General features: G+C 57.5%; 1 protein-coding gene, 1 long non-coding RNA gene and 1 pseudogene across 2 annotated transcripts in view; all 3 read left to right on the top strand.

Moving 5' to 3' along the window:
* Window positions 1-799: 799 nt before the first annotated feature.
* Window positions 800-6,840, top strand: LOC123479382 (uncharacterized). The gene is made up of 3 exons (XR_006654986.3): window positions 800-1,154; window positions 6,355-6,533; window positions 6,709-6,840. It is a non-coding gene; the product is annotated as an uncharacterized lncRNA (long non-coding RNA).
* Window positions 6,841-14,678: 7,838 nt separating this feature from the next.
* Window positions 14,679-14,791, top strand: LOC112301326 (U4 spliceosomal RNA; annotated as a pseudogene).
* Window positions 14,792-22,468: 7,677 nt separating this feature from the next.
* Window positions 22,469-24,727, top strand: part of PLXND1 (plexin D1) — a 52,862-nt gene continuing 50,603 nt past the window's right edge. Inside the window, exon 1 of the mRNA XM_024556747.4 lies at window positions 22,469-24,061. Coding sequence (XP_024412515.3) covers window positions 22,736-24,061 — 1,326 coding nt within the window. The 5' untranslated portion in view covers window positions 22,469-22,735. The remainder of the gene's footprint in view (window positions 24,062-24,727) is intronic.

Raw genomic sequence — 24,727 nt, 5'->3', positions numbered from 1 at the left:
TTACAGCCCCTGCCTCATTGCACGGCTTCTATTGGAGGATGGGTGGTTTTGATTTCCCCTCGCCTGATACCTGAGCCCTCTTTCAGGAAACACCCTCCCTCATCCTCACATCCCAGAGTTCAGGTGGAACTAATCCCCACAGGACTCCTGGCTCAAGAGATGGACCACTGATCCAGGTCAAGCCAGCCAGTCAGTCTGAGGCTCTTGCTGGCTACATTGAAAAAGAAGGACTTTCCCCCCTCAGTGTGCTATCAGCAAGGACCCTCTGTACTTGGGGCTTCCAGGAGCACAGCCTGCCTAAGCATGAAGCAGAGAGGGAGGGAGGCCAAGCCAAGACAAGAGAGCTCCTGAAGAAACCAGGTGCACTCCTGGACGCAGCGGTCATGCTTGAAGCACCCAGCGTCAGGAGCCTGTTTGAGCTGGGTTTTGTCATTCGCAGCCGGGAGACACGTGATGGCAGATACATGATTTTCTGCCGGTGCCTTCCCTTCTACTTCCCCTCACTTCAGCATGCTGTCTGCATAGGAGTGCCTGCGTTCTCACAGCCTGGGACTGTCAGGCTTGGGACCAGAGAGAGGACCAGTCCTAGTTCTTGGATCATGGGATCAGGAAAGTATGAAGGTTGTAATGAGAGCTGTCGGCAGGGAGATACCCCAGGCTGGCAGGCAGAGGTGAGACAGCACACGCCCGAGCACCCAGAGCCCCGGCCCCAGCTGCCCCTGCGGCCAGCCACACGCTATCCTCGCCCCGGTTTGATCATGTGACATGTGCCAGTGTTTTTCTAATTCCCCTTCCTGGTCCAGTGTAACGCTGGCTGTGTTTCTGTAATCTCTCTTCATGTAGCTCCCACAGCTCCCTAAGACACGCACTTCTTACTTCTGTCCTGCACGCGAGCACGGCACTCTGCCTGGACGCCTGCACGGACGCACCGCGGACTGCGTGGTGAGTGCTTGTGCCTTCGAGGGGCTGTGCTGAGTTGCTGTGCGCAGTGTCTTGTTTAACAGGCCCAGTGTCCTCCTGCTGGTGAGGGACCATGTGAAATTTCCAATATTCGCCTTTAGTTTTGATCTATAAAACCAGCAACTTCATATGGCCCAATCTAATACGAAGAGGATTTTTCTGATGAAGCCAGAGAGATTGGGGTCTTGCCTGAGGTAAGCCAGGGGAAATGGTGGAGTTGATGGGCAAGTCGAAGCTTTGTTTTTAGACGGCATGAGTAGGTGAAGAGAGGAAAGCCTTGAAATAGAGCCTTAGTCCCTGCCAGTCTGCCCTCTGCTGAGTGGACAGTGAGAGCAGAGGAGGCTGAGGGACCAGGGGTACAACAGATACATGAGGGGGCCCTGGCTGGTGTGGCTCAGTGGATTGAGTGCCGGCCTCTGAACCAAAAAGGGTCACCAGTTCAATTCCCAGTGAGGGCACATGCCTGGGTTGTGGGTCAGGTCCCCAGTAGGGGGCATGAGAGAGGCAACCACACATTGATGTTTCTCTCCCTCTCCTCCCTCCCTTTCCCTCTCTCTAAAAATAAATAAATAAAATCTTAAAAAAGAATAAAAAAAACAGATACAAGAGGGGGCAGTGAAATTGATTCAGGCTTGCAGTGGGTCCCCCCACTGCTTTCTGCCAGGGCTCAGTCCATCCACCACAGCTGGGTGACAGCACCTCTGCCACCCCTAGAGCTAGCTCAGTGCACGTGAAGAGCAGAGCTCACTGGGAGCCTGGTTTGTCCCGCAAAGCCCGGGTGGTCAGGGCAGAGAAGGTCAATGTGTCTGCGAAGTCCTCAGAGGGGTCAGAGCAGGCATCCTGCCTTCTGCCCGAGTGTGATGCCCGTGACCTCAGGCAAATCACTTCACTTCGCACCCCTCTTTAACTCAGCTGAACCATGGAAATAATAATGGAACCAGTTTCGTGAGGCTCTTTTTAAAAAATTTTTATTGATTGATTTTTAGAGAAAAGAAGAAGGGAGAAAGAGAGAGAAACATTATTTTGTTGTTCCACTTATTTGTGCATTCATTGGTTGATTCGTGTATGCGCCCTCACCGGGGACTGAACCCCCAGCTTTGGTGTACTGGGGCAGTGCTCTAACCAACTGAGCCACCTGGCCAGGGCTCACGAGGTTCTGGTGAGGGTTTCATGAGTACATCCTTGTAAATTACCTAGAAGAGTATCTGACACATAAATGCTCCACTAACATAAACTGGTGTTGCTATTATTTGGAAGCCCTGCCCCCATGTATATACATCCTTTGCTACAGCTGTGATGAAATGTTGCCATTCCCATGCTTGCTGTCACCTTCCTGCCTTTGCACATGCTGTTCCCACTGCCCTTCTGTCCACCTCAGAAATATCTATTATCCCTTCAGAGACCCTCTCCTCTCAGAAGTCCTCCTTGACCAACCTTTCTCACCTCACTGTGTTCCCCAAACGGAGCAGCAAAGCAGCTTCACAGCTGTGCTGAGCCTCTGTAACAACTACACAGTAAGCTGTGGTGGTGCGGCCCTGCGGGACTGTGAGGGGAGCTCCGGGAGGGCGGGGCTCCTCCCTCAGGAACCCCACAAGCTCAATGGGCAGGTAATGGCAGGTGCTGTGGGGCATCTATCCCACCAGGGCACCCCAGGATACTTCCAGCTTTGGAGAGCGAGGTGTCAAGTGTGAAACACTCAGTGACGGAGGTAGAAATCTGCTTTATGGGACAGGTACCCAGAAGAATCTGAGTCTGGAAGGAGGCCAGCGACCCAAGGGTTCCTCACACATCAGACCCAGCTCTCTGGTGCCACCTGTTGGAGAACTGCAAACTTTTACTGATGGGCATCCCCAAAATAATTTGGGGACACTGTGTACCCTCTCACACATTTTAAAATCGACATCTACAATAAAAAAAAGTTTAAATAGTTGCAAAGGATGTACTGTCCAGGATGTTATATTATTTTTATTTTTTTATCCTCACCCAAGGACATGCTCACTGATTTTTTAGAGAGAGGGGAAGGGAAGGAGAGAGGGAGAGAAATATCGACCAGCTGCCTCCCGCACAGGGTCTAAACCTGCAACCCAGGCATGTGTCCTGACAGGTAATTGAACCCGTGACCTTTTGGCCTATGGAACAATGCTCCAGTCAACTACGCCACACCACCAGGGCCTGTCCAGAACAGTTTAAATATTGACAGTGTGAGATTTAACTGTTTCATCTCTATAATATGTATGGCCAGTGGATCTACAAGTAGAGGCTGGATACCCGCTGTCGCCCATATGGAAAGTGCAGGCACAAGCTCTTCTATGTTAATGAGGTTCTACCTCATCTTTTCTCTTTGAACTTGTGTTCAATTCTACTGTTCCCACAAAGTTTTGACCTAATGTCATGTATCCTTATGCCTGACAGTTGATCACACCATCCTACTTCTCTGTAGCAAAAACTAGGGAGTAAACTGAAATTTTAAAAATTTAAAATTTTCTGTGACCCCGTCAGTAAGTGTTTAAACATGTTATTCTGAAAAGTTTTAATTACAAATATTAATTTGCAGTCAATCAAAACAACATAAATAGCCCTGACTGGTGTGGCTCAGTGAGTTGGGTGTCAACCTGTGAACTGAAAGGTCGCTGGTTAGGGGCGTGTGAGGGGCAACGCACTGATATCTCTCTCCCTGTCTTTCTCCTTACCTTCTCTTGTCTCTAAAAATAAACAAAATCTTAAAAATAAATAAATATATTACAAAGGTTGATATTCAACAAAATATTAGAATGTATTTGATGAGTTGATTGGATTTCTGCCATTTTGTGTGCCAGTGGATAAATGTTTCCTATTCCTACGATGAACGTGTGCAGTCCCATCGCTTCCTGGTCCTGTCTCACACAGGCCCCACACTCGGAAGTCTCGTCACGTAAATACGCAGCGGAAGAGATCAGAGGGAGTGTGGAGCCCTGTCACTCAAGTATTTTTAACTCCCCTTAGAGTTTTATGCCAAAAATCGACAGTAATCTATCATAATTATTTTTCGTTGCAACTGGGTGACAGGTGAATGAGCGTTCATTATTCTCGTTCCTCTGCTCTCGTGTTTCCATTTTACACAGTAAAGTTAGAGAAATTATGATTAATCTCTAGTTGACAAGAGGGTTGGGCTCTCCTGCAATTTTGCCGCAAGTGAAAACTGACTGGCAGGAGGACTTATTTCCCGGTCTTTGCAGCCCGTAGAGCCTTTCTTCCGCTCCAGACCTGGAGCGAGACTTCCAACTGGCCTTTTGTCAGCCTCTGGCAGGCTGCGGCGTTTGCCTTTCTTTCCCAAAGGGAGAAGCTGCTTTCTTCAAGTAGTCAGTCCATTTGCAGACTGTGGTGGGTAGCTGTGATGGACCCCTTGGCCAAAGGCCTGGGGAAATGGGGCAGGCCCAGAAGGAAAGAAAGTCATCCATCTCAGAATGCAAGCTCACTCTCTGTCCCCTCCGGCTCCTCCCAAGCGCCCTGCCCAGAACCGGACACTTCTCAGTGGTGAGAACCGGGGACCTGCCCAGGGTCATGTGGTTAAGAAGGGTGAGGCTGGCACTCTTTAAAAAAAAAAATTAATTAAATTTATTGGAACGCTTTATATCCACCTTTTGCAAGATACTTCAGCCCAGGAAAGCTTAGCAAATTAATTTCAATTAGAATAAAAACAACTAAATGTGATCCTGGAGTGGGATAACGGGGCGGGGGTGGGGAACACTATAAAAGACCTCCTTGGGACTATTGGTAATATTTGCATACGGTTTTGCAGATTAAGTAAGGGCCTCATTAGTAAAGACCTGATCGTGAAAACTCCGCTGTGGTTGTGCAGTACACACTGAATGGTTTAGCGTTCAAGGCACATCACTTCCTCTTCGATGCTTTGAGGGGGACTTGAACATGCCCCGAGTGCGGCTCAAAATGCTAAAACTCGGTGGATTAGTTTAAGAAAAGTGTCCGAGAGTTCTCTGTCTTCTTCTCACAACTTTTCTGTAGCTGAAATTATTTCAAACTCTGACTCAGCAAGCCTGGTCTCTGTCGCCGCCTGGTGGCTGTTGCGGGAAGCGCACCCTCCGTGTCCGTGACCGGGAAACTCCCCGCCTCCCGCCCCGGCGTCCCGGCTGGCGGCGTTTAATTTCCCTTCTGGTTTCGGGCCGTCTGGCTTTGCGAGCCGCTGCAGGCGCATTTCTTGTACAACCAAAGTAAAGGCACATTCATCTGGGGTTGAGAGGAAATCAGAATTTCAGGGCTCCCCACCCAGAAGCTTTCTACCCAGAGGGAAACTGCGGCCCCGAGGGGCCGGTGCCGGCCTCCCTTTGTCCTCGGCGCGGCCAGTCGGAGGCTCAAGCCCCGCCCCTCCCCCGGAGTCCCGGCTCCCGCCGTGCCTCCCCGGCACCTCTCCTCCTCCTCCCCGAGCGCCTGCGCCTGCGCCCGCCGGGGGCACCTTCTCCCGTCTTCGGGCCGCGTCCACGCGGTTCCTCTGCCCGACTCACCACCTCCCAGGGCCCTCGGTGCCCGCTGCCGACGGGACCCCTGCCTACTAGTCTCCCCGAGCGCCTTCGCTCGTTAGGCGCCGGTTTCTTGCTGTGCACCCGCTCCCCCGTGTGGACAGTACCTGTCTGCCCGGGTTCCTGAGGGCAGGGCAGGGGCCTAGGGAAGGGCCGGAATGTTGGTCCCTGGTTCCTCTAGTCCCCAGCTTTGCCCCCGGGCGACCGTCCACCAAGGAGAATCCCCTCCCGGGGCATCGGGGGGTTCGGAGGAGCTCTAGGCCCCAAAGGGGGAAATGGGTGTGTATTGGGGGTACTAATGATGGCCTTTCCCTCTGGAGACAGAGTGCTGCAGGAGACACACATCCTCAGAGAAAGGAGTGCGACCCTGCGGAGCTGAGGGGCTCCCGGGCGCTCAGAGCGCGGACGCCGCGGCTCGCGACAACCGCGGGACCGCCGGTCCCGTCCAGTGCGCCGGGATCGCTTTCCAAGCCAAAAGGGGCGGCGCGGGCTGGAGATTCCCCGCGCAACCCCGGGCCCCACCCGCGTCTCCCACTCAGCCCCGGGCCCTGCGAGCAGCCGCGGGGCCGAACGTCCCACCTCGGGGACAATGGCAGGGGCGGGGCCGGAGCGGACACGCGAACAATGGCCCCTCGGCCCGGCCCGCCCCGCCAGCTTCCGGCCTTTCCGGGCCGGGGCCGCCGCTGGGGGGCGGGGCGGCAGGAGCCGGGTGCCGCGCCCTCCCCTGGGGTGCGCCCCGGGGCCCCGCCCGCAGCGTCTGTCCCAGGGGCCAGGGGTCCGCTCCGACCAGCTGTGTCCCCAGCGCTGCCTATCGAGGCCTGGCACAGGTGGTCTGACAGGGGAGTGGTTGCTTTAAAAAAATTTTTTTTTCTTTTTTTAGACAGAGAGGAGGGAGAGGGAGAGGAACATCCACCGGTTGCCTCTCCTACACCCCCGACTGGGGACCAAACCCGCAATCCGGGCACTTGCGTGACCAAGAATCGAACCCGCGGCTTTACAACGCCCAACCGACGGAGCCACACCTACCAGGGCTAAAAACATTTTATTTTTTTAATTGAGGTATAATTTTCAAAGAGGGAAATGGACCGTCTCATTTTGAAGTCTGATGCGTTTTTACACCTTTATACCCTGTAACCAGTTCTCAGAACAAGGCAGAATGTTTCCCAGCTGCCGAGAATTCCCTGGTGCTCCTCCCCAGCCCCCCGACAACCAAGACGATCTTTTTCCTCCACAGCTTTGCCCTCCAGAATGTCATCCAGCTGGAACCACACAGAATGAAGACTTTGGAATCCGACTTCGAGAGCCATCCATGTTGTCCGTAGCAACATTTTGCTTCCATCGTTCGGCCGTATTACCTACATTTATTTGTCTCTTCACCAGCGGAGGGGCCTTGGGCTGTTTCCAGGTTAGGGCAGCTATTAATAGAGCTGCGCTGAACATGTGTACAGTTTTTTGTGTGTCCCTGCGTTCCTTCTCGTTCCGTTCCAATCCCGAGCAGTGGGATTGCTGGGTTGCACGAGCCTCCATTCGACTTTTAAAAGAAACCGCCAGATGGTTTTCCAGAGTGGCTGCACCGTCCCGCACACATGCAAACATACCCCCAGCGGTGTGCCAGGGCTCCCGTGGCTCCACATCCTTGCCAACACTTAGTGTTGTGAGTCTTTTAAACTTCAGCCCCTGCAGTGGGAGTGGGGCTGTCTCAAGCAGGTGTTGACTAAATGAATGAAATCTGCCCAGGGCACTGCCCGCCTCCAGGAAGCCCCGCTAGCTTCCCAGCCTCACCCAGTCTTCCAGGCAGTACTTAACGTGCAGGCAGGGGTCCTGAGGCCAGGGTCAGCCCAGGTACAGACCCTAGGTGCACAAATGACTGTCCCCATCATGCCCAAGGGGACACGAACCTTCTGATGCTCGGGTCCTTCCCAGATGCTCAGCCTCCAAGGGTAGTAGCTGGCACTGAGTCCCCAAAAGTGACGGGGCTGGGTTTCACCCTGGGTCCTATCTGCTCTGTTGGGAGGGCCTATTTGAAGGGGGATGTTTCAGCAGGGACTTGAAGGATGACAAGGCTGCAGCCCTGGGGAAAGGGTATTACAGGCAGAGGGCACAGCAAAAGCAAAGACTTGGAGGTGGGAGCACGCTTAGTATACAGAGACAAAAAAGTGAGGAGGCCAGTGGCTCTCGAGCAGAGCAAAGGGGAGGGTAGATTAGCGGATTAGCGAGGTCACGAGGTCAGATGGTGTCTTAGTCTACTTCAGCTGCCACAACAAAGTACCACGGCTTAACCACAGAAATGTCTTCCCTTACAGTTCTGGAGTCAGAGGTCTACAATCCAGGTGTCAGCAGGGTTGGTGTCTTCTGAGGTCTCGCTGCCTGTCCTGGAGCTAGCCACCTTCTTGCTGTGTCCTCTCACGATCTTTCCTCGTGTCTGTACATGTCTGTGTCCTTATCAATGCTTGTAAGGACACCAGTCATATTGGACTAGGGCCTATCCAGACAACCTCATTTTAACTTAATCACCTCTTTAAGAGACCCTGTCTCCACATACAGTCATATTCTGAGGTACTACTGGTTGGGATTTCAACATCTGAATTTGCAGGGGGACTCAGTTCAGCTCATCCATCACAGCTGGCTTTTGCTTCCAGGGGTGTGGGGGCCTGGGTGAGTGTTGAGCCAGAAGAGATAAGATATGATTTGCATGTTAATGGGACCCCTCTGGTGCCAAAGGCAGGAGAAGGATAGTCCCAAGGGGGTGAGGGGGGAAACCAGCGAGGAAGCTCCGCAATAGTCTAGGCTGGGAGCTGGGAGCTGGACCTGGTGGTAGGCCTCTGGGTGGTAGGTGGGGGATAGGGGTCAGACTCCTATGTTTGAGAGGTGGAGCCAGCGGGTCTCCCCAAGGAAGGAAGGATGGGTGGGGTGGGGGGAGAGAAAATGACGGGGATCAGGGTTGGGGCTGAGGGAGGTGCCACCTCCTCCTTCCTCCCAGCCCGATTCCTTACCCACTAGGTGCCTGTTGTGTGCAGTTTGCCCCTGTGGGTGAGGAAGGCAAGGCCCAGGGGTGACAATCCGGGCCGCAAGCCATGCTGACTCAGGCCTTCTGCTCCTCCTTCCTCCTGGTGGCGAAGTCTGACCCCCACTTGGACAAACATCTTGCGGCTGTTTCCGCCTCGCCTGACCGGAGCCCCAGCCTGGCCTGAACAAACACTCGGGACCTGTGCTTCTGGCCTCAGCTCTGGGAAAACTCAGTCAGGGGCAGTTCAGGTCAACCCTGGAGGGGAATGGGAAGGAGGAGGCACCCAGGCCCCCGCTCCTGCTTCTGGAGCCTCGAGAACAGTGCTTGGGCTTCAGCTTCCCCATCCATAAAATGGGCCTAATTAAACCCACCTCAGAGGACTGCAGGGCGACGGAAAGCACCTCGGTTCTATGAGGGGATACTGCTCTGCCTCCTCAGCTGCCCGGGGACTAAGTAAAGTGGTTAGGGAAAGAGCCCCAGCACCCGCAGTGCTTGGTCACTGTGCAGCCGTGTGGGGGTGCAGGAGGTACTTGCCCCCATGATGGCTGAGGGAGACCTGGTCTCTCTGTTCCCAGGCACTGGTGTCCACAATTCAAGCCCTCTGCTTGAAACTTTTGCCAGATAAAGCCTCTTCAGCTGGGGTTTGATTTTGTTTGTGTTTTTCAGGCAGGATCTGGGAGCGGAAACAGTGGAGTTAATTTTTTTTTCCTTCCTAGCAGTTTCTCCTCATCTGAGAGCTTTGGGGCTGGATTCCCACCTCCCCTTCTGCCTTCCCGTGTTGGTGGGCGTTGTTGTTCTAAGGGGCAGCCAGGAGAGGATGGGCGTGGGCAGGGGAGGTCAAGGCCAGGGGGATGGGGGAGGGGGAAGGGGAGGACTGGGTAGGGGATGTAGGCAGGGCAAGTATTAGGAAACACCTGATGTGCTTCCTTCTGCCTCCGGGTCATTGCACGTGCTGTCCCCACACCCCCTCAACGTCTGCCCGCGTTGGTAGCTCCTGTGCCTCCTTGAGGTATCACTTCCTCCAGGAAGCCCTTCCTGACCACCCCAACCAGGACTGAACTGGTGTCAGCAGCACCTTCCCGCTGGCATTAATCTACAGTCGATCTTCCACAGTGGGCTGGTCGTGTTGGTGTAGGGCTGTCTCCTCTGCATGAGACTCTGAGCTCGGCCCGCAGCCTAAACCAGTGGAGCGTTTCCACACTGTACTCTACACCAGCAGAGTAGAGCGTGAAAACGGGGATCCCGTCCCTGCACCGTGGTCCTCACTGATTGCTCGAGGGTCTTGATCTGGGAGAGGGAAGACAGGAAGAGAGAGAGAGTCAAATTCAAATGGGAGGGTAGGCGGTGTCGGCGTCAGCGTCGGTGTCGGGTGGGGGGAGGTACAGGCACAGAGTAAGTATTAGATGGGTCAGCTCACGAAGACGGAGTTTGGACGGGAATTTCTCCCAGCTTGTTTCCTTCTGTTTAAAATGGGGGTAACAGCACCCCCTAGCGGAATTAACTTGAATGGCCCCAGCGCAAGGTCTAGGGCAAGGGTCCCCAACCGCACCCCACCCCACCCCCACCTCGTTCCCGCCCCTGCCGTGGCCTGTTAGGAACCTGGCAGCGAAAGCAGCTCAACCGAGCTCCGCCTCTTGTCTCTCCCCTCACCTGAGCTCTGTCTCCTGTCCCCCCTACTCCCGTCTTCCAAGAAACAGGCCCCTAGTGCCAAAAGACGTTGGGGACCGCTGGTCTAGGGGATGCCCTGCAGGTATTTTAACCAGCTAGCGAGGGCGGGAGCTGGGGTTGGTACCGAGGTGGTAGGGTCTCTTGGATGGAAGGGTCCAGCGCATGGAGGCAAAAGCAGAGCCCTGGACCCATAAATCACCTCTGGCCACTCAGCTACTAATGCTAAAATTAGTGAGACAACCCCACTCCTGCCTTCTCCCAGCATCCTCCGCGAGAGGGCCAAGGGTCCTACAAATGGAAGTGAATTATAGGCAGGGGGGTACTCAAACCTGCTGTAAATCATGCTGTGTCTGCAGCATTTAAGAGCCTTTTCTTGAGGCTCCTCACTTAACCTCTCCGCCCCTCACCAATCACGCAGGACCAGCGTTTGGTGGGTACGCGGGGGTCCACAGGGTCAGGACTCCATCTTAGGCTCCCCATGCCCAAGCTTCATTTGGTGGCCTTAAAGGCCAGCGAGGAGAGAGGGACTAGAATAGGGGAAGAGGAGGCAGAGGGAAGCACCTTCTGGAAAACACCTGCACCCTTCTGGCTGGATAATAAATAGGAGGGCTTGCCTGTGGACGGTACCACCAACGTGGGGTCTCACACCAACCCCCATGGGTGTGCATGGCACAAAGCCCAGAGTCCCTCAGACAGAAGCACGTTTACACAGTGCTCCTCGTGTGCCTGGCTCAACCCGAGTCAACGCTCCACGACAACTGGGGGAAACTGAGGCACGGAGCAGGGCAGTGACTTGCTCAGAAATTGTAGAGCTGGGGTTCCACCAATGCTGAAAGCCCTTTGAAAAGGGGCAGCCTGACGTTTGCCCAGGTGAGCCCAGCCACAAAAGATGCAATGGGCGACTCTGAGAGTGGACTACCTCGGACAGGTAGCCAGACCTCTGCACTTCCGTCTCCCATCTACACAATTGAGCTGGGGGGGGGGGGGCAGGCGATAGGTCCTGCGTGGATGGCTGAGTGTCCCCATGCAAGCCCCCGTGCCCCACCACGTCCCCTGGCAGGTGCAGCTGCAAGCTGATTCCCCTTGGCCTCTGATTCCCTGCAAAAATCCACCAGCACCCACTTCCCCCAACCCATGGTTTTCATCCCATTTTTATCTTAAACACAAATAATACAAATTGTTTGAGGAAAGTTAGAAAATTCAGACACAAAAAAAGAAAAACTTCAACCCCCAACCCAACCAAAAGTCATGACTCCGCAAGGCAAGGCACTGGGGGCGCGTGCTGCCTAATTCTGCCTCTCCTTGACCTTGTGAACCGGGGTGCACAACTCAGGGGCTGCGCCCAGGCCCGGGGCGCCCATCAGCAGCTGCATGGCCTGTCAAAGACCATGACCTGGGGCTGGAGCTCAGGCCAAGGAAGTTCTTGGCTCCTTTTTGGTCAGAGGGTGCCCGACTCTGCCCACAGGCACTAAGGCGGATGTGAGAATGAAGGGGGCAGGGATGGGGTGACTCAGGTCCAGCAGAAGAAGTGAGAGTAACCCGAGTCCTCCCTCCTCTGACAGGCCCGCCCACAGGAGGCCAGCACAGTCCCTTGTTCCGAATGGAGGTCCCAGGGTGGTGCCCCCACCACCCTGTCCATACTGTTCATGGGGTTCCTGGAGTCCCAGGGTGTGATGCAGAAAAGAAGGGGGTCCCCTGGCTTCCTGCCCAGGAAGCTCCAGCTTGGGGGCATCTTCCAAGCTTCAGACTGCTAGTTTTGACCCTGGCCTGGCCAGCCACGCCCCCTGAGTGGTTCAGGGACATTGAGGCTGGGGGAGAGGTGTCAGATTCAGCCTGTTTTTGGAGAGAGACTGAATCAGGACCAGACCCCCAGCTTGTTCCAGCCAGGGCCTCTGACACCCGCCGCAGACTTTCTTGGTGGCTGCCCCCAGGCCACTGTGGAGTCCCCTGAGTCTACTTTACCCCCTGACAGGTCTCTGCAGTCCTACAGAGCTGCGTTCAAATCCTGTGTTAGCCATGGCCAACCCGGCCTCAGCAAGCCCCTGTTACTTTTTGGCCTCTATAAAATGGGACCATGAGACTCTGCGCTCGTCAGTGCAGGCCTGGCCTGGAGCGGCCCAGGGTGGGTGTCAGCTGGGTTGGAGGGTTTGAGCGTGTGGCCACTCCTGCCCCACTGGCCAGGTGTGGCCAGATAATGGGCTGGGTGGCCGAATCCACACTGACCTCATCCCAGCCTTCCGCTGGGGCCCCACAGGGCTGCCTATTTTGCTGGAGAGAGGGTCTCTCCTCCTATCCTCTTCCTCCAGGCCTCCTTCCTGCTTCCCTGGGCTGAGGCTGGGCCCTTCCGTCCAGGAGCTCATCAATCGCACCCGAGGTGCCAAGCGTCCGGCAGGCCTTCTCGGACCATGACTCACTTCCTGTTTCCGGGAGCTGAAATAGCTTCTCCTGGATGCTGGACGGGCCCTGGGGAGCTCCCTCCCTAGACAGCTGCTCCAAGTCTCTATCAGAGTGCCCCCGCCCAGACCTGCGCCTTCACCACTGACTACCCAAGTCCGTGCTGTGGGGGACACCAAACTGGCCCGCGAATCCACTGGCTGCTCATTTAGGGACGTGGGAGCACCCACTAGGGGTCTGGCCCTGGGGCAACAGCAGTGAACAGGAGGGAGGAGGACCTGCCCGCAAGCATCTGTGGGCACTAACCAAATAATCATACAACCAGCGTGCCCAGAGGCTGTTCAGGGAGAGTGTGAGGGTGATTGACCACAGGGCTGAGCTGGGAAGCGAGAGGGCCAGCCAGCCGGGTGGAGGGACCTGCAGGAAGGCACTTGTGCCTAGAGTACGGCCACGTATGAGGAACAAGGGACTGGGCTTTATCCCAAGAGCTTTTGCAGGGTTTCAACTTGGAGAAAAACAGCATGAACAGATTTGCAATTTGAAAATCTCCCCCAGGAGGCTTCGTGCAGAAATGATTCAGGAGAGGCGGGAGGGCAGCAGGAGGAGGTGTCCGGGCAGGAGGGGTGGGGCTTGGGCCCATGCAGTAGTCTCCAACTGGTGGGGTGCTTAGGGGGCAGCTTCTAGACAGGGGGGAGAATGGGACAGGGTGTCCCGTGCCTCCCAGGTTCTGTCTTGAGCACACGGCAGTGGGGGCCTGGGGTTGAGTCCAGGAGGTGCCACACTCATTTACTCTGTGACTTTGGACTTAACTTTGCCATGTGTCACTCCCCCCACCTGTGAAATGGGTATAATAAAAGGACCTTCCTCTTAGGTGGTTGCTGTGAGGGATGAATACAAAAATCCATGCAAAGCTGTCAGAACGGTGCCTGCTCCCTGGCAGCCTCAATAAACATTAGCTGCTTTTATTCCAAAAATATTTTTCTACGTCAGGTCTTGTAGAGCTTCATCTTCTGCAAGAAATAACAAGGCAGCCATGAGTCAGAGAGGTGCAGCTGGGAAGCAGGCTGGGAGAAACAGGTGCGCTGTCCAAGGTTCCGCACTTGGGAGGTGGTGACGCAGGATGTGAACCAGGATCCCTCTGGCCCAACAGCCGCCCGCCCTTGGGATGCCCATTCCCTGCCCTGGCCTTAGCTGGGGGGAATTGAGGGGAGGCTGGCATGGTGGCCCTGTAAATTTCAACCCAGCCAAGCCATGTCTTCACAGGAAAATCTGTATTTTAGACACACAAACCTTCCCCAAACCAGGGCAGGGGGTGTCGACCTTCCCTGGCAGGTGGGGACACCTGCAGGAGTGGGTAGTAGGGGAAAGGGCCAAGACTGCCCTGGAGCTGTATGGAGGGGGTGCCAGACAAGAAAATGATGGAGAACATTTATCTCCTCTCTTGTTCGTTCATTCATTCATTCATTCATTCATTCACCCTTGTGAGCCTGCTGTGAGTCCAACCTTCTGCCTGGTGGTATGGAGGACACAGATATGCCCCCAACAGGAGCCAGCTCCTGAGATGCCTTCTGGCTGGCAAGGGAGTCAGAGCTACAGACACACTGTCACCTGGTGTGTGTGCTCTGCTGGCAGCATCATAGGGTGCCACGGGAGTCCAGAGGAGGGAGTCCAACCTAGCCTGGGAGGTGTGGGAAGGTTGCCTGGAAGAAGAGAGGCCAGAGCCAAGTCCTGGAGACATAGCCGGGGGACAGGGCAGGGAGGGAAGTTCAGGGCTGTGGTGGGACTTAATTTATATACCAGGGACTTGGGGACTGCTGGGCCTTTGGGGCTCATCCTAACTAGATGTGGGGAAGTCTGGAGAAGTACATGTAAAAGACTGTGGCTCATCCTGCGGTCAGCGAAGACTGCTCTTGAGTAAGATGAGGAATAGCGTCACCCAAAAGTCCCTAAAGAATCAGTTCCAAGTTCCTCAACAGGGGACTTTGGCTAGGCTGAGTAATTACTCACAGGCTGGACTGCCCAAGGTTAGGGGCTGGGCCATCCAAGATCAGAAGCTGGCCACCCAAGGCCAGGCTGAACCCTACAGAGCTCAGATCGTGCTGGTGAAGGTTGATCATAAAAATCACGGAATTTCAAGCTTTGCCCAGCGGCAGTATCGTAGCCAATGAGGTTTATCAGAGGTGTGATTATTGCTAATTGAAAAAAATCACGGAACTTCATATGGAAATCCTCTACCAGCCCTGCGGGCAGCAGGCCCAGAACCAATGGCCTTGACAGAGGTCTTGGCCTTTCATGGCCCAAATCCCAGTGCGAACCACAGACCGGTGGCCCTTGGCAGCCTGCATGTCCAACCCCTCACATCGGCCCGCTGTGCCTGCAGACTGCAGACACCCTCATCCCCTACGTGCACCTGGGTCCCTGTCTGTGTACACGTGACCCTGGCACGCACTGCATGCACACAACACACACTCCCCTACTTACATGCACGCCGCCTCCCATCTGTGCTCACCCTCCCCACCCCACCTGCCCTGCACGCACACTCACTGGGAACAACCACCAGACAGGGGCTCCTACAGGCTGGTGCATTGGGGGAAGCTTATTATTACCTGGGCAGCTGCATGAGGCCCCTGATGCCTCTTTCCTGGCTGCTGAGAGCTGGGCCACGTGGCTAGGCCCCATCTTCCCAGGCAGCTGACTGTGAGAAGGCCCTGCTCCCTCAGAGGCTTGGCCTGGGTGGCACACTCCACCCTCTAGGAGTGTGCAAACAGGGCAGAGAATCTGCGTAGCAGGCTTCAGGGTGGGGTCTGCACCCTGTGATCGTGGGGGCCCCTCAGACTTACCACCTAAAAAGCAAGCCCTGGATCCCCCCAACCTGCTTGTTCCTCAAGGCGCTCTGACTCAGAAAGAGGCCCTCGAAGCTGGTGAAGCCCAGGGTCTGGGAACTCCCCACCTGGAGCCTCCCTCTCCTCACCTCCATCCGTCATCCAACACCCTAGTCCTGGTGAGCCCACCTCCTAAATAGCCTTCCAGCCAGTCTTCTTCCTTCTCTGCCTCTGCCCCCACCTATCCAGGCCCCCATCATCGCCTGCCAGGACACCTGCAGAAACCCCCCCCCACCCCCGGCCTCCCTCAGCCCACGCTGATCCCACTTCCTCCTATGAAAGCCATTGACAGTCCTGAGCTCACAGCATGGTTCAGAGGGCCCTCCCTGGACCCACCCTCTAACCCTTGGCAGCCTGCAGATTTCAGCTCAAGGGTAACTGCCTCAGGGAAGTCCTCACTGACACCATGAGGGACTCAAGGTTCCCTAGGAGAAACTCTCCTTGAGCCACCTGGTATCATCTCTTCATAGAGCCAGCGGCCCTTGGCCATTGTGGAATTATTTGAGTTATTTGATTAAAGATCGCCTCCCCCATGAGGCTGGGCTGAGGGCAGGGACCATGCCTGTGGAGTCCCTGTAATATCCCCAGTTCCTGGCACATAGTAGGTTGTGGAAGGAAGGAAGGAAGGGAGGGAGGGAGGAAGGGAGGAGCTCTGTTCCAGGTCTTATTCCACCTGAGGTTTTCCCTGGAGCGGACAGGACTCTCAGAACTGCACCAAGAATCAGGTGCGAGGGGTCACCTTGAGGTCCAGTAGGTCTCCCAAGTGAAAACAGGGTAGGATAGCCTGATGCAGCCTGGCCTCGTGAAGGTGTGCGGTCAGTGTGGCCCCCTGGACAAAATGGGGGTTGAGAAGGCAGCTTTGCAGAGTTGTCTGGCATTGCCCGGGAAGGAGGCCTCTGGCAGCCAACACGACCATCCTGTCTGCTTGGCAGATGTCCTGAGATGGTGGTACATCCATCCATCCCAGCATTTATTGGTAGTGACAATGTGCCCCACCCATAAACACACCCTCATACTGTGTGGTAAGCAGTTTGATAGGAGGAGCCTCTAATGCTGCTTCAGGGCTCAAAGAAGACTTCTTCGAAGAAGGGCCCTTTCGGTTGGGCTTTGAGGGACGCTTAGAAGTCCATCAGGAAGGACTTTCCAGAGGAGGAGACATTTGGTCTGGGTCTTGAGGGATGCATACAAGTTTACCAAGAAAACAAGAGGAGACACCTTCTCTGGACACTGGGTTATCTCTAGAGACTGTGGGGGCCGTAGGGCCAGGAAGACCTGGGCCCCGCTCATCCATGCCAGCCTCTCCCACATGCCCTATGTGTGACTGAATGGGACAGAGCGTCTCCAGTGCCCAGTCCTGGAGCGGTGACGATTGACCCCGTTCATGTGTGTGCTCAGCCAGAGCGGGGGCAATCTCAAAGTGATTCGGTTTCAGCCTTGTCCCTCTTTTGGCCTCCTGCTTACATACCTCCCGTAATGGGCACTCGCTGTCTCGGAGGGCAGTGCTTCTCCTTTTCAGACCCAGCCGTGTTTTCAGAGCAGTGGCCCTGCCAACCGAGTGGTAGGGTTTAGAAGCAGCTGGAAGGCCTGGTGCAGTAACTGGTGCACCTGGATTTCAGCCCATAGCTGCCTGTCCGTCGACAGCTGTGATGCCTCCAGGAATGGCTTCCTCCCCGCCTTGGTCTCCCAGGGAGCACCACACGTGGGGAAAAGTTCTCAGAAGTTTACTGGGGCCTAACGAGGGGTCAGGCTTTTGCGAGGACTGGCTGGGGAGCGTCTGGAGCACCGTGGGTGCCCGGCCCATGTGATTCCCTGTCCTTCTCAGCTCTCAGCTTTCCTGCCTCCCTGCGGCTCCCTTCATCAGGGACGCATTCATGGATCACCTACTGTCTGCTTACGGGTCGCCTGCTCCCCAGCCCGCCCTGGGTGCTGTCCCCCGGAGATGGCGGCAGCCTGGGAATGTGGGTGGGGACCCCCGGGGCGGAGGCTGCTGGACAGAGGCCTCAGTGTGGAACTGCCAGGGTCCTCTCCCGGGCCCAGACCCATGACTGGATGTCTGAGAATGCCTCCTATTATCCAACTCACAGAGCACAAAGGGGCCACGCGGGGGCTCGGCGGGCCAGGCGCCTGGGATGGGTGCACGGGGGCTCCGGGTCCCCACCACAGAGGGCAAGGATGTGCCCAGAGTCGAGAGGGCAGCTCTTGCATGCAGGAATGAGAACCATTTCCTCCAGCCCCAGGGAAGACAAAGATGGAGAAACCGACAAGGGGAGCCCTCAGGCAAGGGCAGGCTACTCCTCCTGAGCCCTGAAACCAGACCTAAAAGGCTCTTACCCTCTCCTCACCCCTGGGGGGCATCCAACAGAGGCAGGGGGCAAAACACTCCAGAATTCCAGAGGGCGGCAAAACCCCCTAGTTTCCTGCGGCATCTGCAGTGGGGAAACACATCAGTGTGACGGTGCCGTGTCTCCTGCTGGTGCTGCCATTCGAGGGTCACCCCAGCTCCCCCTGGGCCCTCAGTGGGATGCAGTGGCAATGACAGACCTGGTGAGGAGGGGCAAGGTAAGCAAGACGGGAGTAGGGCTCACTTTGATCACTTGTTTGCTGTGTGACCTCAGGCACTAGGCCCCTCTGACCTTTGGCGTCTGTTTACCAGACGGGGAGAACCAATGGAGTGTTAATTGCACAAGTGAGGTTGTGCATCTGACAGCGCTTAATTGGGGGGGGGGGCGGCACAGACAACCTGCCCCAGTGGCAGCTGCGGTGAGACTGACGTCATGATCTGGGTCTGGGGGGCTCTCCTGAGTGGGGTACAGGGGGTCGATTTGAGGAGCTCAGGGGAGAGGATCGGTGTCTCGGAGCTGCGGGCAGGAGACACCGCACTTCCTGACACCAGGCCCTGTGACATGCGCACATTTTTCTGTCCTCACAGCGGCCTTGTATGGGGATTGCACTCCCCTTTGTCCAGATCAGGAAACTGAGGCTCAAAGAGGGCTGGGGTCACCAAGGCCACACAGGTAGCTAGCAGCAGAGCTGGGTCTGGAACTCAGGTCTCAACTCTAAGGCAAGGGGTAGGGGAGGCAGTGGTCGAGAGCAGGGTTTGGAAGCCAGTGGGCTGCGTCCCTGCAGGCGAGTGGCAGCCCCACCCTGATCCTCAAGGTTCCCAGCTGTGAAACGGCCGAGAAAGCCCACCTCTCGGGCTGCTCCCGGGAGCCAACGACACGGGTAACACCCCAAAGGAGTCTCAGTGACGGCTCCTGGCCGTACAGAGGCCCAGGCCGGGGGTGCTGAGCTGTCCCGGAGGATTCTGTTTCCAGAACCTTCCTGTCACCCAGACAGCGGTGCTCACAGTGGTCAGTGCGTCAGGGGCACTTCCTGCAGGGGAGCCTTCTCTGAGGCCAGGACTGAGGACAGAGCCCCCTCCGCCCCCACGGCCCTGGCCCCACTGTTATTTTTTCCAATTGTAGAAGAAAAACATTTCCTCCTTCTCACAGCTCTGCTCCGCGAGCCAGCGAGCTGACGATGGACAGGGCAGGCTGGGGCGACCCCCATCCGGGCAGGGGAAGGCCCCGGCCTGTCTTCTCTGTGCCAGTCCGACCACTGGCCCTGCCCCATCTGAGCCCCATGTCCTCACCTGCCAGGGCACTGTGTGGGGTCAGCGTTTCCCAGCTTTCGGGTGCTTCGTACCGCTTGGACGAGGACCTACTTCATATTTGCCTTTAAATTAATTCATATTTAAAATCCTCCAATAAATGAACTTACTAAGCAAACTTTACATCATTATTGTACATGGAAAACCAGTACCACTTGCCAAAACCAGAAAATAATTGCAAATATTATAAAGAAAACAGGAGCTACGAGTAAATTCTACAACGCTGATGGTGACAGTGGTGACTTTGAGACCCCACTGCTGTTAACGATGGGCCACGGCGAGTGCTGGACAGGCACTGAAGACTCCGTCAGAGAACTTCTCTATGATACCATCGGAAGGCCCGAACAAACCTGGACGTGGCCTGAATCACGATGTGATTCGAGGTTAGCTAGTAGTTAAGCCAGGGTTGGTTAATCTGAGTTAGTCAATTCAGTTAGTTGGTGCTGCGTCTCCTGGGTACCCTCAGTCTCTGCTTTGTTCCCTCTTAAATCCCTTCTGGGAAGACACCCCACTGCATCTTAGCGAGGGTCAATGTGGGTTCTCCCCTTCCTTCCTCCCTTCCTTCCTTCCTTCCTTCATCAGGAGTTATCAGCTCCTCTTCTGCCCAGCCAGGGGTGTAGAGTCGCTGTCCCCATGACCCGTCTTAGCCTGAAGAAGCGTCCAGCTAATTGGCAGAGAGGAGAAAGCACAGGATCTGCAGACAGATCTGAGTTTCACTCCTCACCTTGCTAATGCTCCTCAGTTTCTCCGCCTCTGAAAGGGGCTCGCTAATTCCAGTTCTGTCAGCTGGCCGTGAAGACGGGTTGCCCAGAGCAGTGCTGGACCCCAGTTGCTGCCACGGGACTGAAGACAGGCCGTGGGGCTCCGCTGAACTGCTGCTCAGGGCAAGCGGAGAGAAACTGGCGTTTGCTCAGTGACTGTGACATGCCTGACACCGTGTCTTCTGGTGTGTTTTACTCCTCATATCTCACGGTCTCCCATGGGCCGGTATGCTATTATGATTATCCTTATTTTACAGATGAGGAAACTGAGGCTCAGAGAGGGCAAGTGTCTTGCCTTAGGCCACACAGCACTTCGACTTCCCGCGTATGCCAGGACACTGAGACCCTGGCCAAGCCCTTTCCGGTCTAAACTGGCCCTGCATTCCCCAGCCCCGGGTGGCTCCAGTCCTAGTGCTCAGGTTGGTAGTTTTGTGTTCAAAGTGCCCAGAACCATCTGCCAATGTGCGCCAGGCTGAGCTTCGAGGACACAGAGCATTATCCACAGGGCTCAGTGGGGGGAGCTGCAGGATGCCGTAAGATGAGCTGGAGACAGGAAGGAAGCTGGGAGGGGAGAAAGAGGGAGAGAGGAGTCCGGGACAGAAAGGGAGACACAGAGAGAGACACACACACACACTCGGAGATAGGGAGATAGAGAGATACTCACAAAGAGACAGAGAGCGGAAGCAGAGTCGGCTGGGAAGAGACTGGGAGAGAGACAAAGAGGGAGAAAAAAGCCAGGAGGAGCAAGAAGACAGAAACAGAGATGGAGTGGAGAGGCTAGAGAAAGATAAGACTGAAGGGAGACAGACAGATGGACTGGTGGGGGAGGGCTGGGAGGAGAGGTGGGGTGAGGCGCATGGGGCAGGCTGCTGGACTCCCCAAGTCTGCTTCTATAGGTGGGGCAACATGAGCCCTGGAAGGGGGACATGGGTCCCAGTGGGCTGTCCCCTGAGTGGCCTTGAGCCCAGGGGGACAGGGTGCCAGAAGCAGAGCCTCTGGTTTCCTGTACCTGAACGCTCCTGGCTATCCAAGCAGTGGTAGGACCTGGGACAGGTCGGGGGTGGGGGTTGGAAAAGGCAGGCATATGGGCAAATACTGATGGCAGGAAGACGGGAAGGCAAGGCTGTTGGGCTAGGGAGGTGGGGGAGTGCTGCAGGCCTGGCTCTTCCTGCCTGCCCTGTCGGACACAGAGAGATCCCCTGCCCTTCCTTCCTGGTGAGACGGGAACAAGCAAGTTGAGGCCAGGCCAGCCCCCAGAGCAAGGGCCACAGGGTACCATGTGGCAGCCAGGGATCAGATAGGAGTCCCCCTTCCTGTTCTGAGAGGACAGAGCAGGCCTGGGGATGGGGACGGACTGAGGTGCTTTCAAAGCCAACAAATCTGGGCTTTCCCACATCGCAGTTCTGCTCCTTAAGAGCTGTGACTCTCCGGCTAGACCTTTCACCTCTGGAGCCCCAGGTGCTGCTTCTATAAGGTGGGACCATAACTGCACCAGCCTGAGGATGGCCGTGAAAAGGAGGAGATGAATTAATTAATGTAAAGCTCCTGGCAGAGAGGCTGGCACGGGATGAGCCCCATTGGAGCACCCACGGTGGCCAGGTGCCATAGAGGCTGTCCATATGGGCTCTGTGACCTTAGAATCATGGATGCCTGCCTCCAACCCCCGTGCCCACCTGCACCTTCCAGGTGGCCCAGTGCTGGCTCACGTGACTGATCTAAATCTGAAAGGATTTTAGGACCTTCCAGAGTCTCCCACAAAGGGGAAGGGCCTCCTGGTGAACTGCAGTGGGCAGGAGGACGGCAGCCCACAGGGCTGGGTCTCCACAGGAGGCCTCTGGGGGCAGTCACCCTCAGACCAAGGCCTGACTGGGTGGGGCCCGCCCAGCCCAGGATGCCCCACACCCTGGCACATGCCTGAAATAGTTCCTCCCTCCATTTTCTCCATTTATATGTCTGACCCTTGAGCTCTGTCCCTCTGTCCCACCACTTATAAAACCCCTTTTATAGGGCTGGGTTTTGATGGGGCAGATCGTGGGGCCTGAGGGGGTGGTGCCCCCTGCCCAGCTGGCTCTGGAAGTGCCCAGGCCTTGGGGGGAGCCTAAGGCCTGGTCAATGTGCCCTGCAAAAGGGAGACTGTGGGATGCGGAGACGGAGCGCTGTGGACGAGGAAGGCAGAGAGGGAGAGAACGGGGTCCGAGGGACGAGAGAAAAACAGAGAGTTGCAGGGGAAGGGAGCGGAGGGAGACACGGAGAGAGGGAGGGCGAGCCAAGCACAGAAAAACAGGGAAGGGGGCGAGAGACAACACACAAGGGAAGGAGGGGGGTTAGACAGAGACATTGACAGGGAGACACCGAGAGACAGAGGTGGGTGGAGAGAGGAAAGAAAACAGAAAACCAGCCCGAGCGAGACGGGCTGAGCGGCCAGGAGGAAGGAAGGAGAGAAGAATAAGCGACGGAGGAGGAGGCGGCGCCGCGAAAGGGAGCCGCGGGTCGCGGACGCCTCGCGGGAGGGTCCTGGAGGGCGCCGGGCGGCCGGACCTTCGACAGCGGAGTGAGGGCCGGGCGGCCGGGGGACCCGCGAAGCCGGCGGGCTGCCAGGGGAGCGGACCGGGGCGCTAGGGAAGGTGGGCGGGGGGCGGGAGGGTGCCCGAGGGCGGGGCGCTGCCGGGCTGGGAGCGGCGTGAGGGCGTGTCCGCAGCGGAGCCGCCCCCTCCCCGCCCCCGGCGTGCGCCGCGAAGCTGAGCCGGGCCGGGGCGGCCGGGGCCGGGGGCGGCTGGCGCGGGCAGGAAGCGGCTCGCGGCCCGGGCCCGCCCCCCGCCTCCTGCTGCCTCCAGGCTCCGGGCTCCCGGCCGCGCCGCGCCCCATGCACTCGCCGTGCCGCGCAGCCCGCGCACGCCCGGATGGCTCGTCGCGCCGCGGGCGGCGCACCCCTTAGCGCCCGGGCCGCCACGGCCAGCCCCCTAACGCCGCGCCCGCCATTCCGGGCCCCGCTGCCGTGCCCGCTGCTCCTGCCGCGGCTGCTGCTGCTGCTGCTCGGGGCGGGGGCCGGCGCTCTGGAGATCCAGCGCCGCTTCCCCTCGCCCACGCCCACCAACAACTTTGCCCTGGACGGCGCGGCGGGGACAGTGTACCTGGCCGCCGTCAACCGCCTCTACCAGCTGTCGGGCGCCAACCTAAGCCTGGAGGCTGAGGCGGCCGTGGGCCCGGTGGCCGACAGCCCGCTGTGTCACGCCCCGCAGCTGCCTCAGGCCTCTTGCGAGCACCCGCGGCGTCTCACCGACAACTACAACAAGATCCTACAACTGGACCCCGGCCAGGACCTGGTGGTCGTGTGCGGTTCCATCTACCAGGGCTTCTGCCAGCTGCGGCGCCGGGGCAACATCTCGGCGGTGGCCGTGCGCTTCCCGCCCGCAGCACCTCCCGCCGAGCCCGTCACCGTGTTCCCCAGCATGCTGAACGTGGCGGCCAATCACCCGAACGCGTCCACCGTCGGGCTGGTGCTGCCGCCCGCCGCCGGCGCGGGGGGCAGCCGCCTGCTTGTGGGCGCCACGTACACCGGCTACGGCAGCTCTTTCTTCCCGCGCAACCGCAGCCTGGAGGACCACCGCTTCGAGAACACGCCTGAGATCGCCATCCGTTCCCTCGATGCGCGCGGCGACCTGGCCAAGCTCTTCACTTTCGACCTCAACCCTTCCGACGACAACATTCTCAAGATCAAGCAGGGGGCCAAGGAACAGCACAAACTGGGCTTCGTGCGCGCCTTCCTGCACCCGTTCGACCCTTCGCCGGGCGCCCAGCCCTACGCGTACCTGGCACTCAATAGCGAGGCGCGCGCGGGCGACAAGGAGAGCCAGGCGCGAAGCCTACTGGCGCGCATCTGCTTGCCTCGCGGCGCTGGCGGCGACGCCAAGAAGCTCACGGAGTCCTACATCCAGCTGGGCTTGCAGTGCGCGGGTGGTGCGGGCCGCGGCGACCTCTACAGCCGCCTGGTGTCGGTCTTCCCCGCGCGAGAGCTGCTCTTTGCCGTCTTCGAGCGGCCCCAGGGGGCCCCAGCGGCCCGCGCCGCCCCGGCCGCGCTCTGCGCCTTCCGCTTCGCCGACGTGCAAGCTGCCATCCGCGCCGCGCGCACCGCCTGCTTCGTGGAGCCGGCACCGGACGTGGTGGCGGTGCTTGACAGCGTGGTTCAGGGCACCGGGCCAGCCTGCGAGCGCAAGCTCAACATCCAGGTACGCCCAGGCATGGGGTTGCGGGGAACCCAGCCCAGGACGGCAAGGGAGAGCGGGACGGTTACTGGGCGGGTTGTGAGCTGAGCGGCTCAATGGTGCAAGCGTACCGGGACCCAGATGTGCGTGTGTGGGGACACAGGTGTGTGCTCTGGGCCACAGGTGCATTTGCGGGGACTTAGATGTACTGGCGAGGATACAGGTGTCAGCTGAGGTGGAGACACTGGCGCGACTATGGCCCAGGCGTGCGTGTGAGGTCACTCGAGTGCTGGGTTACACGTGCGAATACCTAGGTGTGTGGACGGGGTCCAGGTTGCGGATTGGTGCATCCTGAAAAGAGCTAAAGGTGCATATACAGCTCAGGTGTGCACCTGGGGGCGGGGGGTGGTCCTAGGCGGCGAGTTGAGCACACAGCAAGTGAGTGCGTGTCTGATCCAGGGCTGTGGTGGGGAGGTGCTATGGCCAGAGGGTGTGCACGGAGCAGGATCGGACCCTGAGGCTCAGGAGGGAATGAGGAGGGCCCAGGTGTGTGGGCCCACTAGCTGGGTGGGAAGGGGCCCTAGGTGTCTGGGCTGGGTTGGGGAGTGGCAAGGGGGCCAGGCTGGCTGAAGTGGTGGGGACAGTGACCCAGGGTGCAGGAGGAAGCTGTGTGCAGTTCTCTTCAAGGAA

Source organism: Desmodus rotundus, chromosome 8 (assembly GCF_022682495.2).
Source record: "Desmodus rotundus isolate HL8 chromosome 8, HLdesRot8A.1, whole genome shotgun sequence".
Classification (NCBI taxonomy): domain Eukaryota; kingdom Metazoa; phylum Chordata; class Mammalia; order Chiroptera; family Phyllostomidae; genus Desmodus; species Desmodus rotundus.
The sequence above is the reverse complement of the archived record's forward strand: the minus strand, read 5'-3'. Positions and strand labels throughout refer to the sequence as shown.